Source organism: Salvelinus alpinus, chromosome 20, assembly GCF_045679555.1.
Source record: "Salvelinus alpinus chromosome 20, SLU_Salpinus.1, whole genome shotgun sequence".
Taxonomy (NCBI): domain Eukaryota; kingdom Metazoa; phylum Chordata; class Actinopteri; order Salmoniformes; family Salmonidae; genus Salvelinus; species Salvelinus alpinus.
The window spans coordinates 35587664-35604896 of NC_092105.1; the positions used below are offsets into that span (position 1 = coordinate 35587664).

A 17233-nucleotide genomic window follows, 5' to 3' on the forward strand; every position below is an offset into this window, starting at 1 on the left:
CAGCCAGCCATGACCGTCCAGAGCCGTCAACCAGCCAAGAGCGTCCAGAGCCAGCCAGCCAGGATCCGCCAGTCATTCTGGTGTTGCCCCTCATTCTGGTGTTGCCCCTCATTCTGGTGTTGCTCCTCATTCCGGTGCTGCTCCTTATCCTGATGATGCCCCTTAATTTAGGTGGGGTTATTTGGAGGGTGGGCATTGTGAGGGGGATAAAGAAGCGGGGATTGATTATGGTGGGGTGGGGACCTCGCCCTCAGCCTGAGCCACCACCGTGGACAGATGCCCACCCAGACCCTCCCCTAGACTTTTGGTGGTGCGTTCGGAGTACGCACCTTGAGGGGGGGGGGTTATGTCACGTTCCTGACCTATTTTTATGTTATTTTGATTATGTTTAGTTGGTCAGGGCGTGAGTTGGGGTGGGCATTGTATGTTGTGTGTGTTTTGTTTAGTCTATGGGTGTTGTATTGTGTATGGGATAGATAATTGTGAGGTTGTCTAGTTATGTCTATGGCTGCCTAGATTGGGTCTCAATCAGAGACAGCTGTCATTCATTTGTCTCTGATTGGGAGCCATATTTAAGGTAGCCATAGGCAGTAGGCTTTTGTGGGTAGTTGTCTTGTTTAACGTTTGTTGCTTGTCTGTGCACTTGCGTTATTTAGCTTCACGATCATTTGTTGTTTTTTGTTTGTTTGTATAGTATTTTCGTTTCATGTTCATCTTCGGTCATTTATTAAAAGAAGATGGCTTATTTTCCTCATGCTGCGTTTTGGTCCGAATCTCTTCCACACGATCGTGACACCCTTTTGTACTTTAAATATTTGCACATCATTACAACAATGTATATAGCCATAATATAACATTTGAAATGTCTCTATTCCTTTGGAACTTTGTGGGTGTAATGTTTATTCTTCATTCTTTATTGTTTGTTTCAATTTTGTTTATCTATTTTTTTTAAATCTTTTTTTTTTCACCTTTATTTAACCAGGTAGACCAGTTGAGAACAAGTTCTCATTTACAACTGCGACCTGGCCAAGATAAAGCAAAGCAGTGCGACAAAACAACACAGAGTTACACATGGAATAAACAAACATACAGTCAATAACCCAATTGAAAAATCTGTATACAGTGTGTGCAAATGAAACAAGGAGGTAAGGCAATATATCGGCCAATAGTGGCGAAGTAATTACAATTTAGCAATTAACACTGGAGTGATAGATGTGCAGATGAGGATGTGCAGTAGAAATACTGGTGTGCAAACAAGCAAAAAAACAAAAACAAATATGGGGATGAGGTAGGTAGTTGGTTGGTTGGATGGGCTATTTACAGATGGGCTGTGTACAGCTGCAGCGATCGGTAAGCTGCTCTCACAGCTGACGCTTAAAGTTAGTGAGGGAGATATAAGTCTCCAACTTCAGTGATTTTTGAAATTCGTTCCAGTCATTGACAGCAGAGAACTGGAAGGAAAGGCGGCCAAAGGAAATGTTGGCTTTGGGGATGACCAGTGAAATATACCTGCTGGAGCGTGTGCTATGGGTGGGTGTTGCTATGGTGACCAGTGAGCTGAGATAAGGCGGGGCTTTACCTAGCAAAGACTTAAGGATGACCTGGAGCCAGTGGGTTTGGCGACGAATATGTACCGAGGACCAGCCAATGAGAGCATACAGGTCGCAGTGGTGGGTAGTATATTGGGCTTTGGTGACAAAACGGATGGCACTGTGATAGACTGCATCCAATTTGCTGAGTAGAGTGTTGGAGGCTATTTTGTAAATTACATCGCCAAAGTCAAGGATCGGTAGGATAGTCAGTTTTACCAGGGTATGTTTGGCAGCATGAGTGAAGGAGTCTTTGTTGTGAAATAGGAAGGCAATTCTAGATTTAACTTTGGATTGTAGATGCTTAATGTGAGTCTGGAGGGAGAGTTTACAGTCTAGCCAGACATCTAGGTATTTATAGTTGTCAACATATATTAAGTCAGAACCGTCCAGAGTAGAGATGCTAGTCGGGCGGGCGAGTGGGTGCGGGCAGCGATCGGTTGAAGAGCATGCATTTTGTTTTACTATTATTTAAGAGCAGTTGGAGGCCACGGAAGAAGTGTTGTATGGCGTTGAAGCTTGTTTGGAGGTTTGTTAACACAGTGTCCAAAGAAGGGCCAGAATGAACAGGATATGTGTACCGTTAATATTTCACTTGCTATGGCAATGTAAACGCGTGCGTGTTTCCCATGCCAATAAAGCCAATTGAATTGAATTGAATTGAATTAGAGAGGGAGAGAGAGAGAGAGAGAGAGAGAGAGAGAGAGAGAGAGAGAGAGAGAGAGAGAGAGAGAGAGAGAGAGAGAGAGAGAGAGAGAGAGAGAGAGAGAGAGAGAGAGAGAGAGAGAGAGAGAGAGAGAGAGAGAGAGAGAGAGAGAGAGAGAGAGAGAGAGAGAGAGATGAAATACTGCAGATATTTTTAGATTGTGCTTGCATGCGCCAGAAGAAGAGCCAGTGATAATGGGCCCTCCCCGGACAGACATATCCTCCTGAGCACAAAACTCACTGGCTTGATTAACATAGCAGAGCTGCTGGTTCAAACAGATATCCCCTCGCACTCATCTCAATCTATCACTCCTCCCCTCGCTCTGATTCTGTCTCTCTCTACCCATCATTTTCTCTCTCCTTCTCACTGCTTCCCTACCCCCCTTCGCACACAATTTCCTCTATTCCCCATTTCCCTCTCTCCATCTCTGTCCTTACAACACAGATCAAGGCTAGGCTGGGCTGTAGGTCTGTACTTCCTGACGTGGTAATGTGCAGCTAATTGGTCGTTTTCAGACCAGTGGGTACATCGCACAGCAGCTGTTGGCGCTTCGTTGCCATGGAGCAGACTTAAAAGACTTATCAGTCCTTCTGCGCCACTGATTACAGGTGTCGGCTCCAAATCAGAGAGAGAAACCACTAATTTACAAACCAATATAGCAAATAAGGAAAGGAGAGAGAGAGAGAGAGAGAGAGAGAGAGAGAGAGAGAGAGAGAGAGAGAGAGAGAGAGAGAGAGAGAGAGAGAGAGAGAGAGAGAGAGAGAGAGAGAGAGAGAGAGAGAGAGAGAGAGAGAGAGAGAGAGAGAGAGAAAAAAAAAATGTGAGGGTGGAAGTATATTTGCATTCATTCAAACATTGTAGGAACAGATAGGATATGTGCAAATTGTGGACCTAATATATAAAGAAAGAAATTGTAAGAAATGTTAAGGGCTAAGTCTGAAAAAGTGATAATTCTGCTCTCGTAGCTGCAAGTGCATCTAGTTGTCTACCTAGAATGGAAATCTCTGAACAGTTGTTTTGATTCGGTAACTTTCGTCCTGTTGATGTTTTTGATGTTTACTGCAGCATCAATCTACAGAAATGTAGGAAAGGTTGCATTGCCTGGCAACAGCGAAATGAGACTATTCCGGGATTAGTTTCATAAACTAGTCACTATTTTCTCTGCTTCCTTTTCCTCGCCTTAACTTCAGCAGCTCTTGCACTCCATCACATGGGCAGGTGAAACAGAGAGAGACAGAGGAACAGGCATAGTTCTTTGACGTCACAGGCACAAACTGGGGCTATAAAAAGCCACCTGCCAGTACATACAGTATAAAACACGGTGAAGACTTTGAGAAAAGCTTCTGAAAATATCAGTTATATATCGCCCTAGGATTCTGTGTGTGTGTGTGTGTGTGTGTGTGTGTGTGTGTGTGTGTGTGTGTGTGTGTGTGTGTGTGTGTGTGTGTGTGTGTGTGTGTGTGTGTGTGTGTGTGTGTGTGTGTTAGTGTGTGTGTGTTAGTGTGTGTGTGTGCTTGCGTGCACATCTGTGTGTGTGAGGGGGGGTCTCTCACCACTTCTGGAAGCAGCTTGGTGGCCAGGTCATGGATTGCTTTTCCTAGAATACACAGGGAGGACAAGATGAAGACCACCCCAAGGACCACGCACGCTCTGTGGACAGACAGAAATCAAGTCTTAGGGCTTCTTCCATTGTCATCCTCCAGTAAAATTGGAATCAAAAATATTCACAAAAACATATTTTTAAGTTAATTTTTTATTTTTCTCTGCTGCACCTCACCGTGGTACACTTAAATAGATGTATTGGTTCTCCAGGGAGCCATAACTGTTTGTGAATGCTACTTTAACACAGGTGTAATCAGGCATAGAGAGGCAGGGGAGATCTGTTCCAATTAAATAAAAGTGAAAAGCGTCTGTTATCTGGGTTCCTGGCTACGGTTACAGCAGCAGCTTCACAGCTCAGTACTTTGGCGCCAGAGAAAGATGTTTGCTTCCTCTGCCATTTCTTCCCCATTTATCTCTCATTTTGACACTTCCACAAAGGAGGAATGAGAATGTCTCCATCCATCCCTCCCTCCCTCTACCTCCATCCCCCCTACAGCAGGCGGGTATAAGATGGATGGTAGATGGGCGGCATTGTCCTTTATCATTGTAGCGCCTGCAGTGCTGAGGAAGTAGCTGTGACATGCCAGAACAAGGCCGTCAACCAGGAACAAGATGTAAACTGGGACGAACCCCTGTATTACTGTGGACAATGTACTGTATCATTGTACACTGGGAGAGATATACTGTACCTGGATGTGGCTGCCTGGACTAAAAATACATTTAATGTCTCAACAGCTCAATAATGTAACGTATGAGACACACTGATAAAGATTCAAGCCAAAGGGAATGTACAAGGCAGGTTTCTGAAGATAATAACCCAGTAGGCTACTAGGGGAGAGAGAACTGTTTTTATGGTGGTGTACATGGAATGTTCTAATAGGGGACACCATGCAACCTGTATGTTCAATGAGATGAATATGAATGTTGTGCCCGTTTTACTCACATGTACTCCCTATGGGCGGAGTGGACAGCTGCGGCGTTGCTATAGCGCCACAGCACGATAATTGAAGATAGCACGTCCAACGTGGCGTCAAACTGCAAAGACAGACAATCTGCTATTAGGCCTCCAGTGAGGATAAATCAAATAACAAAGTATATAGTACATTCAGGAAAACACTCAACTCTAGTCCCACCTCACATTCCCCCCTACTTAAACTCCATATGCTCTACTAACAGACTAGGCTGGTTATTGAACAGTAGGATAAAAATCCCCATTAAAATCTGTAAATTTAAAATAGCGATATCTGCCTCAAATAACCCCATCCGCCGATGTCGCACTTCCACACCTGTGGTGAAAAGTGACAGAGCTAGAGCGGTGTATGTCAGACCATGAGACAAGCAGAAAATCGTCTTCTCACAAAATTGTCCGGAGTGTCCGAACGGTTTGGCCTACAAAACTATTATGACCCCTCTATAGACATGGCCTTAACAGCTCCTCATTGGTTCATTATCATCCATGTCTAATATGCTGACTCTCTCTAGTAAACTGTCCTCGTTTACCTGATATGACATGATAGCTTCTTTTATAGCATTCTAGAGCTTCCCACAGTATCTGTGGGGATATTTCTGTATCTCAGCTCTGATGTGCTGTTACCAAGGAAACAATGGCAGACAACTTGCATCTGATCCCAACCAGAGTTAATAAATTAACACCATGACTTTATGACTAATTAATAAGTATAAATGGAACTCACTGCAAATCCAAATGCTGATGCGCTGTGTCTCATGAATGAAACAGCTAGAGAGAAGAGAGAGGGAGAGAGAATAAATGAATGCCTGAGGAACAAAATACAAAGGATTCTAACAGCAAAAGTAATGATAACAGCAACATCCGTGTAAATATTGCTATTTCAAACACAGACAAACACACGGACACACACAGACACGCATAAATCATTTTTGTTATGTAATAGTTTATGATTTTTCAGGTTCAAAGATCAAAACACTGATAACCTATTCTGTTTGTACATACTAATTCATTTTATCAGCACACCTTAAAGTGTAGCTTGAATTGGAGGAGAATTATTCAGAGATTAGCACTATACTGTAATAATCTCTGAGCAAAAATGGTATGGATTTAAACAGCTATAATCCTACACAGGGAAGGTTTGAAAGGCATAGAGGATAAAGATCTGTTAACAGGTTCCATTTGATTTCTCCTCAATACTGGATTGTTAGAGTTGAGAATGTAACAGAAGATTATCCATTAAAGCATCTTATACATTCGTAGCATTTGACTCATCAGGCACTTAATGGTTATAATAACAGGCTTGATTCATCTGATTCTGGCCCAAATTCTCCATATTCTCTCCATCCGTTTCTGTTCATTCTGTCCTTGTGAAGCTGGGGGCTTTTGAGTTTCCTCTGTGATGCATTCGTTTTCAGGGCAGTAACAGTCCCACGGGGCGCCCTGTCGCTAGGCAGATCACCATGGAGACGGGCAATCTGAGTGCGAGCTGAGCTGGAGGAGAGTTTCAACAGGGCTTTTATCTCAGTCTCTCTATCTTTGATCCACCAATCAATGGCTGCCATGGAGGCTATGATGTGACCTCTCTGGTCTAGGTCTTAAAAGGCTTAAAAAGGGTCTGTGGCGTAGGGGACCATGGTGACAGACAGACCCATGACGCATGATGCTAAGACGCTCTGGCAGACTGGCACCACATTAGAACTACCAACTTCCTCTTATCCTCTCAGTCAACACCGTAGGCCGGATCGATGCAAATAACACAAACAAAAAAAGGATCTGCGGGACAGTCTGACAGTCCAACAGTCAAGTGAGAGAGAGGAACAAACAGGCTCACTCCTGGTGACAGCTGGTCTGCTAGCTGCGGCAGCAGTACAGCGTGAAACAGGATGAGTGGATCTGCTGGCCGTACTGTCAGCATCCAGTCCTGTGCAGGGAGCCCTTAGGTTGTTCTCTTCCCAAGCCGTCAGGAGGCTGGATCAAGGCACCAGGACGCCAGCCAACACAGCCTGCCAAGGGCTGCCAAAGCTCCGCACTCTCTTCTCCCAGACCAGGGAAGCATCCCAAATGGCATCCTATTCCCTACATAGTGCCCAGAATGTTAGTCTGCCCTGCAAGCACAGCACCCACACTAACAGACAGACTCACTACTATTGGCACTGAACCATGCAGCCACATACATAAATGCACTCACTCAGAGTGAGTGCAGATACAGAACCCAGAACAAGACAAGCAATACAGCAGGTCACTACAGTGATGCTTATCATTAGCCTTGGCACTGACCAGCACAGCAGTTAGCCTATAACAACAGCAATTGTATATTTGTTTCAGCACAAAGTGGGATCATTAATCTGTGCATTCATTTCCACAGAGAACACACTGTGTGGGGTAATGAGGAGGGGCAACAGGAATACAGAGACAAGAGAGGCTTCCATGCTGGTGAAATGGGTCAGGGACCAGGGTAAGCTTGGAAATGTGACTGTCTACATTCCTGAGCAATGACCATGGGTTAGGGGAGGAGAGGGAGGGAGGGAGGGATGGGGCTAGTGTGTTGGGCGATGGGGCGAAAAGGTATTGAATCACGCTAATAAGTGTAGCCTTTTATCCAGCCAAGGCGTCAAAGATAAGCAAAAACTTGAGCTGGATAAAAGGCAAAAAAAAGTCTCGCTTGACAGACTCATGAAAACATAAGCTTTTCTTATGGCGTGTCAGAAAATGTACCCGTTCCGTGTCAAAACAAAGAGAGACGGCAGTGCTACAAAGCTTTGGTGTAGAAGATCTCTTTGTGATTTATGAAAGGAGGCGCATGGAGGAGCACTCAGCACTCGGCTGATACCACACATTTATCAGGGAGCCAACCATGCCTGACAAGCAGCACTTTAGCTGGGGAGAACATAGATAGTATACAGATACAGATGAAGATGTTGTTATTGAAGATATAGGATGCTTCCGTTGTTGGCTTGAGAATTGACTACTCTTACACACAATACAGTATATAATCTTCTGTGGAAAACAGAATATGATGTACTGTATACAGGGTTTTGCATCTCATTTGCTCTTTTGTTCTGTTCTATGAATCTTGTAACAACAGTATTTTCACAGGGCTAAGTTTAATTGGACTGTGACTCCTCACCTTTCTTCTCCGTCTCCTCAGCATCAACTGTCCCCTCTCTAACTCACAGACAGCCTTATCTCGTATTCTCCTCTATCTTCAACACTGATCATAAAAGTGAGACTGGGTATTTCCATAAGTAAGACAAATAGCAGCGGAGCTCTCAGTGGCAACTAAACACATCTCATTTCTCAACATGTCAGACACACATACAGTAATGTGCCATAACTAGAAATCTGGTGATCTACTGCACACACACCCACACAGCGTATACTCAAGAATCAGTCAGCTTTTTCAGATATATTACTGCATATCGAGTCTCAGTTTAGTACTGAAATGACTACCTTCACTAAGAAATTGATTTGGGACCCTAAACACCTGCAAAGATCCTAAATTATCTGAGGTAGAGATACTAATGAACTTTGCAGGGTTTTAACTACAGCAGTAATGTCCTAATGCTGAGCCTGTTATGTAAGGACTGGGTGAACGCCAAACCAAAGCAGGGTCGTTTAGTTGGCAGGAGTGGCACTGCTGAGCCCAGGGTCGCAAGATGCTACACTACACTACAGCAACTGATCTCACATCAGTCCCCACGTCTTACTTCAAGACATTAAAGCAGAGAGAGGAGATGTAGAGCTGAAAGGAAGTAGCTTGGTAGAAAGATGCCCTCATAAAGGCAGCTTGCTGTCAAATGTATTGTATCTGAGCAATATAGTGTGTAGCTATCCTCTTTCTTTCTTGGAGGAAAGATAACCATGCTCCCCCTATTAGGAGCTGGTTGGGCTCCCAAGTGGCCCAACCACAGGGTCTCAGGCACATCTCAGTGCTAGAGGCGTCACTACAGACCCTCGGTTCGATTCCAGGCTGTATCACAACAGGCCGTGATTGGGAGTCCCATACGGCGGCGCACAATTGGCCCAGTGTCATCCGGGTTAGGGTTTGCCGGTGTAGGCCGTCATTGTAAATAAGAATTTGTTCTTAACTGACTTGGTTAAATAAAGGTTCAATAAATAAAAATAAAAAATACATTGACAGTGCTCTGCTTTCTAGAGGGTGTTTCTGGTTTGGAACCCAGTCCTAGTACTTTAAATGAACCCCAGATTCTGGCTAAATCCCTTCAGAGGATCAATACAAAATCTACTAGAACAAAATAAATTGCTGTCAGCCTTATCCCAGGAGACAAGCATCACACCTCGCCATGAACTGTGATTCACGCCCCTTTAAACCCCAACTCCACTCCTCTTCATTAAAAAACCCATCATTCACCCTGCTATGACAAATAGCTCTGATAGACTCGCAGGAATCATTTGCGGCTAACGAGAAATGTAATTATGTTCCCTCTTCTTAGGGGCGAGACCCAGATTCCGGGGTGTAGTCAATGATCTTGGGAGAATCCAAATGAATTGGGGAGGGTCATCTGCAATCATATAGCATCTCTTATCTTAGATGGATGCAGTGTTGTCAGATACCAAAACATAAAACCCCATCTGAGTGTAGAAAAGGGAGAGAGAGAGAGAGAGAGAGAGAGAGAGAGAGAGAGAGAGAGAGAGAGAGAGAGAGAGAGAGAGAGAGAGAGAGAGAGAGAGAGAGAGAGAGAGAGAGAGAGAGAGAGAGAGAGAGAGAGAGAGAGAGAGAGAGAGAGAGAGAGAGAGACTGAGCTTGAGAATGCACTATCATTGTCTTCAGAGGCAGACTTTCAAACCTTCGTGGAAATGGGATGCTCTAGAAATCACTGGCAGATCACTGCAGTGTGTGTGTGTGTGTGTGTGTGTGTGTGTGTGTGTACTAGTGCATGTCTGCATGTACTGTACATACAGTAAGAGTGAGGTTGAGAACAGTGTTGTTGAGAGAGGTTAGCTATGGTTTAGTCCTTTATCTTGGTCCGTTAGCTAATTGTCTCATGTTGATAAACATAACTAAATTCTTGGTGCAGCAGCAGCTGGTTTAAACAAAGCCCTTTGCTCCCGGATCTTTTCTTCTTAATTAACAGGCGCTTATACAATAAGAAGACATCTGAGGGGCTTCAGCCTCCCACTGCAAGACCACTCAGACCTCTCCCCTTCCTCCCAAATCACTCCCCTCTGTCCTCCGCTTCCTCCCAAAACACCCCCCTATGTCCTTCACAGAGCCTCAGAGCAGCGGCCCAGTTGAAAAGTAGACACATCCGACATGGCTTTACCCCGCTGCTCAGCTGCAATATGTTGTGTTTAATAATTCAGGACCTACAGCACTGGGCCGCTCCACTCTGGCTGAGAGGACCGCTCCAGTCCACAGCTCCCCTGCATGACCAGGGGAGGAACCCACATCCCTCTCTCCCCCTTCCTCCCCCTCCCTCTCGCTCCAGTCCATACTGGCTCCCCAGCCTCCCCTTTGTCTGCAGCACCTCTCAGGCCCTCTCCCAAATCGATTTCAATGCAAACGATCGATTCCTTCAGTAAGGGAAGTGCCACCTGGGATTCGGCTGCCTGCCACTGAGGCTTCTGTTGTTTTGATGAGAGTTTGTGTCAAGAAAAGTGGGGTGCAGGCGACTGGACTAAAGCATGGCACAAATACACATTACAGGAGAAAGTCTTCAGTGGTATCAACATTGACCCACAACAACAAAATAGACATGGAAAGTGTTAAAATGTTTATATTTTGAAGAAAAACGGTCTCCAGTGTGTCAGTATATTCACTTTCTTCACAGCTCTGAGACACATCGTTCTGTGTGCTGCTGAAGGACATCTCAGCACATTCTCTCACAAAACACCAGCTGAGTGTGAAAACACAACATAGCAGCACCAAACAACAGCATCACTTTTCAAGGTCCACCAGGCTGTTTGTTCACTAACTGTCTGCAAAGGCTTACTGCACCAAAATGACAATACATTTAAAAAACACTTGCCGTTGATATTAAATCCTGTGGGGCTGCATCTGCCAACTGTAGTCTACTGCATATACTACATACATTTGACAGTTTAGGTTTAGTTTTGGCTAACTGAAAATAAATGCTTTGTTTTCTCTTATTGCAATTCCATGGAGTAAGCTGGCAAATTACAATTATACACCTTTGAAAAGCATATTTGCACTACTGATGATTTGCTGGTGGAGAACTGAGGCCACTCTACAGAATCCGACTGATCTGATTTACGTTGAGCCGTGGGAGGGCGCAGCGAGAAGCCAACAGAGGAACAGCTTAATTGTGAGAATTCAGGACAAATATGATGGAGATAAATAATGTATGTGTGTTTTCTCAGACTGGTTTAAACATGTTATGCTTGACCCACCAATTTTCCACCACAAAACACCAGAAATGTCCCAAAATAGTAGAACCAACTCACCTGCTATGATTTGACTATTAGATGTGCAATGTTTCCTAAAAATATATCTATACAATACCAGTCAAAAGTTTGGACACACCTACTCATTCAAGGGTTTTTCTCTATTTTTACTATTTGCTACATTGTAGAAGATATCAAAACTATGAAATAACACATATGGAATCATGTAGTAACCAAAGAAGTGTTAAACAAATTTGTCAAAGTAACCACCCGTTGCCTTGATGACAGCTTTGCATACTTGTGGCATTCTCTCAACCAGCTTCAGGAGGTAGTCACCTGGAATGCATTTCAATTAACAGGTGTGACTTCTTAAAAGTTAATTTGTGGAATTTCTTTCCTTCTTAATGTGTTTGACCCAATCAGTTGTGTTGTGATTAGGTAGGGGTGGTATACAGAATATAGCCTTAGATGGTAAAAGACCAAGTCCATATTATGGCAAGAACAGCTCAAATAAGCAAAGAGAAATGACAGTCCATCATTACTTTAACACATGAAGGTCAGTCAATGCGTAAAATTGCAAGAACTTTCAAAGTTTCTTCAAGTGCAGTTGCAAAAACCATCAAGCGCTATGAAGAAACTGGAAAGGAAGACCCAGAGTTACCTCTGCTGCAGAGGATAAGTTCATTAGAGTTACCAGCCATCGGCAAATAACTGCACCTCAGAGTTACCAGAAATCGGCAATTAACTGCACCTCAGATTGCAGAGCTCAAGTAAAAGACATATCTCAACATCAACTGTTCAGAGGAGACTGCATGAATCAAGCCTTCATGGTCGAATTTCTGCAAAGAAACCACTACTAAAGGACTACTAAAGGACACCAATAAGAAGAAGAGACTTGCTTGGTCCAAGAAAAGCAATGGACATTAGACCGGTGGAAATCTGTCTTTTGGTGTGATGAGTCCAAATTTGAGATGCTTGGTTTATGAGACGCAGAGTAGGTGAACGGATGATCTCTGCATGTGTGGTTCCCACCATGAAGCACTGAGGAGAAGGTGTGATGGTGTGGGGGTGCTTTGCTGGTGAGACTGTCAGTGATTTATTTATAATTCAAGGCACAATTAACCAGCATCGCTACGACAGCATTCTGCAGCGATATACCATCCCCTCTGGTTTGCGCTTCGTGGGACTATAATTTATTTTTCAACAGGACAATGACCCAGAACACACCTCCAGGCTGTGTAAGGGCTATTTGACCAAGAAGGAGAGTGCTGCATCAGATGACCTGGCCTCAGCAATCACCTGACCTAAACCCAATTGAGATGGTTTGGGATCCAGCCAGGATGTGTTGTGGTAGCTCCACTCACTAGGCTGCCAGTACGTCTCCTCGGTTTGGTGAGACCTGTTCCGGCGCCACATACTAAGCCTCCAGCGATGGTCCCTAGTCCGGAGCCTCTAGCGACGGTCCCCAGTCCGGGGCCTCCAGCGACGGTCCCCAGTCCGGGGCCTGCAGCGACGGTCCCCAGTCCGGGGCCTCCGGCGATGATCGGTGGTCTGGTTCCTCCAGCGATGATCTGCGGCCCGGTTCCTCCAGTGAAGGTCCATGCACCAGGGCCGCCACCAAAGCGGAGGGATCTGCGGGCGGAGGGTGGTCTACGTCCCGCACCGGAGCCGCCGCCGTAAGGGATGCCCACCCAGACCCTCCCCGTTACGGTCAGGTTTTGCGGCCGGAGTCCGCACCTTTGGGGGGGGGGGGGGGGGGGGGGGTACTGTCACGCCCTGGCCATAGAGAGGTTTTTATTCTCTATTTTGGTTAGGCCAGGATGTGACTAGGGTGGGCATTCTAGTTTCTTTATTTCTATGTTTTCTATTTCTTTGTTTTTGGCCGAGTGTGGTTCCCAATCAGAGGCAGCTGTCTATCGTTGTCTCTGATTGGGAATCATACTTAGGCAGCCCTTTTTCCCTCCTTCAGTGTGGGATCTTGTCTTTGTTTTGAATGCATGTAGTTTGCACGACGAAGCTGTTCGGTCGTTGTATTGTTTATTGTTTTTTTGGTGTACATTTAAATTAAAGAAGAATGTACTTCTACCACGCTGCACCTTGGTCTCATTCCGACGACAAACGTTACACTGGGGCTGTTTTTAATGGTTTGGGCTAGGCCCCTTAGTTCCAGGGAAGGGAAATATTAACGCTACAGCATACAATGACATTCTAGACAATTCTGTGCTTCCAATTTTGTGGCAAAAGTATGGGGAAGGCCCTTTTCTTTTTCAGCATGACAATACCCCGTGCACAAAGTGAGGTCCATACAGAAATGGTCTGTCGAGATCAGTGTGGAAGAACTTGACTGGCTTGCACAGAGCCCTGACCTCAACCCCATCATACACCTTTAGGATGAATTGGAACACCAACTGCGAGCCAGGCCTAGTCGCCTAACATCAGTGCCCAACCTCACGAATGCTCTTGTGGTTGAATGGAAGCAAGTCTCCGCAGTAATGTTCCAAAGTCTTATGGAAAGGCTTCCCAGAAGAGTGGAGGCTGTTATAGCAGCAAATGGAGGACCAACTCTATTAATGCCCATGATTTTGGAATGAGGTTTGACGAGCAAGTGTCCACATACTTTTGGTCGTCTAGTGTATTTGTGCCCAAAGCATTAATTGGAGAGAAAAAAACACTTCAAACACCCCACCTCGAACTTTGATCTCAAACAGAACATTCTTGTTTCCTCATAGAGGAGGAGCTGGCCAATCAGCAGTCTACTCTCCTGAATATTTTTAATGGCCCGTATATGCCCATATCATCAAGGAAAACTATTTTACTCACACTGTAAATAATTATAGGTCCTATTTTATACAAATCTTGAAAAACTGGACAGTTTGTTAAAGTTTTTTGTAGAGGCTTACAGAGCCATAGAAAGTCTATGATGTAATTTTGAGTAATTTCACGTGGACACACACACACACAAAGAAACCACATTTCTCTTGGGGCAAACTCAACTTACCCACCAACACATTAGAGGCCAAACAACATTACAACAGTGTTTACTAAATCAATTCATTATCAGCTTTCAAATCCTTAATCCTTAAGGACTCTTATTCGCCAGTAGCAAGAATTGACACTGCCACAGCCTGATCTTAAACAGCTTATGATTCATTATCCTGGATAACTGAAGAGTAATTAAACATTATGGAGCTAGATAGAGAAAAGCATGAGTGATGTACACCTCTGAAGACTAGACAGTGTGAGAACAGGCTATATCTGTTTGGTTCCTATGTTGAGGCCATTGAGTGCAGAGTCTGACAGCTGCCTTGTGCCTGCCTTGTTGTGGCTGATATGAAAAGGTACACTTTGTATCCAGTGCTACCTTGGCATGTCTAATCTGGGTTGATCTATTGAGGTCACTACAGCAGCCTAATGTTGTCTACTCCCAGCTCCATGAAGGTTCCATGGTTCCACAGTGCCTCTTGAGACCAGGCTAACTAACTGGGACTGGCTGTGGATTCACTTGAACTCCTTTTTCATGAACAACATGATGCATCTAGGCTCTGATTACACACCAGGGCCAGCAGTAGTCCTCCACACTGCACCTGCTCCATCCTAACCCTCCCTTTACAGCCACACAAACAAACACACACACACACGGTCACACACACACACACACACACACACACAAACGCACACACACACACAAACGCACACACACAAACGCACACACATGTACACAAATGCAAACACAAACTAACACCAATTTCCCTCTCAGCTCAGCTTCAGATGCATTAGGGCTACTAGCTAACTGGCAATAGGCTGTATATTTAATTCGGTAATGAGTCTGATGGAGAAGGATCTGTTTGTAGCCAGTATCACTCTAAGCCTCTTTCTCCACAGGGTTTTTCAGTCTCAAATGGATGACTGTCAGCAGGCACAAATGTGCCACGGTTCTGGTCTCAGTCATCTTTCACCTTCTGCTGGGTTTGACGCCTCTCTTTCCCTCACCCACTGGATGGTCAATAGCAGCGTCCGTTACCGGCTGGCTGGCTGCCGCTGGCAGTTACATGGAGGGCAGCGGCCCTTGAAGAAGTTTAGACAGTTACTGTCTGCCAGCTCTCTGCAGTAGGGCTCCACAGACACAGAGACAGAGACAGAGACTTTCTAGTGAGTTTATTATTTATATAACAACACATGTAGGTTGTGGAACATCTCACAGAGAGAGCCCAGTGTGTGCTGTGCAATCTCCCCCCCCTTCTCTCTCTCTCTGTCTCTCGCTCCCTTCTCTCACTTTCCCTCTGTTTCTCTTTCTCTCCCTCTCTTTGTCTTTGTCTCTGTCTGTGCCATCTCTATCTATCTACGGCATCCACAGACACGTTGACTGCCTGTCTGTTCCAGCTCATTTGGATTAACAAAAGTGAGTTAAACTGAGCAATGATTGTACTGATAAACAATAGGGGTAGCGGAATCCTGTACAGTAGTAGCCAGCATGACCCATGGAGTAGTAGGGCGTAACATGCAGAAACCATGTGAACTTTTTACATGGTCGTACAGAGGATTATAGTAGTTTAATGCATTCCTGGAAGGTTCATTGTGATACGTGTTTATTCCCAGTGGCTGCAGTAGCCTACATGTTGACCAGGAACCTATCAGCTGAGTACAGCTGTATGAGTGACTCCAATGGCCTGATGACCAGGGCTGTGCACACCTGTCTTTTCATCTGATCCTGGTTGATATGACCGGGTCTGTCTGTGAGTAGGAATCAAAGGCTGTGTCAGATACATACAGTGCCTTCGGAAAGTATTAGAATAATAAGAAGACTATCTAAATCAGCACCAAGCAGCAGTACTTGGTCAGTCCTGAATTGATAGAGATGCATCCTGCTTGCCAGACACTCTATGAACAATAGCCTCATCCAGCTCGCTACGTGTTTATTGACACAGCAAATCTTCTGTCTGGACTCTGTCCAAGTCCCTAGAATGTCCTGCGCGCCAATGGTGCTTTGCAATCCATCACCCTGGACAACTGAATAGCAGAAAGCTGCTTACAATTTCTTTCCTTAGGGTGATTAGGGAGATATGAGCAGTCAGTCCAACCCGTTGGGGATAGGAGGGGTGGGGGAAGAGGAGTGTCATTGATTTGCTGAAGAACAGAATATTTTTGACAGGACACAGTCAGACTGACTGGTCCATGGTTTTAAAATGTTTTATTTAACCTTCTAGGCAAGTCAGTTAAGAACAAATTCTTATTTACAATGATGGCCTACACTGGCCAAACCCTAATGACACTGGGCCAATTGAGCACCACCCTATGGGACTCCCAATCACAGCCAGTTGTGATACAGCCTGGTATTGAACCAGGGTCTGTAGTGACATCTCTAACACAGGGATGCAGTGCCTTAGACCGCTGCGCCACTCGGGAGCCCAGAAGCAGATGCCCAAAGTGACTGTGTACTGATCAAACCAAGGTTCTAAAGTGAGATCAAGGATTGGCAGATATTGGCAGACATTTTCGATTTTAAAAAGAAGATAACTATTGGTAATACTGAATAGTCCCCAGACAACATAATGGATCTCTCAGTAGAAACAATGTTTCAGGTCAATAGACCTTTGTCAGCATGCCAGTGTCGTGCCAGCCCTGGGAGCAGACGGTGCTGAGCCTCTCCTGAGAAGGGCTGTGTCTGGGTTGGTTGAGAAGCAGAGGAAAGCTGGACTGGTCCAAACTCGCTGGTCTACATCATCCTTTTATTTTTAGACTGAGGGGCTGCTGCTCTGGCTTTTAGTGGCAAGAAGCAGCGTTGGGAATACATTAATGTGGTCAGTCATTGTGTTTCCATAGCAGCTAACCCAGCAGTGTTTCTCTACTGATGTGCATCAGGGCCTCGTTCTAAGGTGTAGCCTAAAATGGCCGCCGACATGTCTCTGTTACCCCACAACCAGCGTTTTGAGGGAATATTGACGTAACATACATAGCTAAATCAACAGTATTTGATATATTGAGGTGTGTAATTTATTCAAA

The 17233-nt window shown here is 44.9% G+C and overlaps 1 protein-coding gene across 2 annotated transcripts in view; it reads right to left on the reverse strand.

The window, feature by feature from the left end:
• Positions 1-17233, reverse strand: part of LOC139546749 (transmembrane protein 163a-like) — a 102887-nt gene that overhangs the window by 17982 nt on the left and 67672 nt on the right. For both annotated transcript variants that reach the window (XM_071355495.1, XM_071355494.1), the window contains exons 3-5: positions 5592-5635; positions 4841-4932; positions 3849-3945 (exon numbers count right to left, since the gene is read on the reverse strand). In XM_071355495.1, the coding sequence (XP_071211596.1) occupies positions 3849-3945; positions 4841-4932; positions 5592-5635 (233 nt within the window). The remainder of the gene's footprint in view (positions 1-3848; positions 3946-4840; positions 4933-5591; positions 5636-17233) is intronic.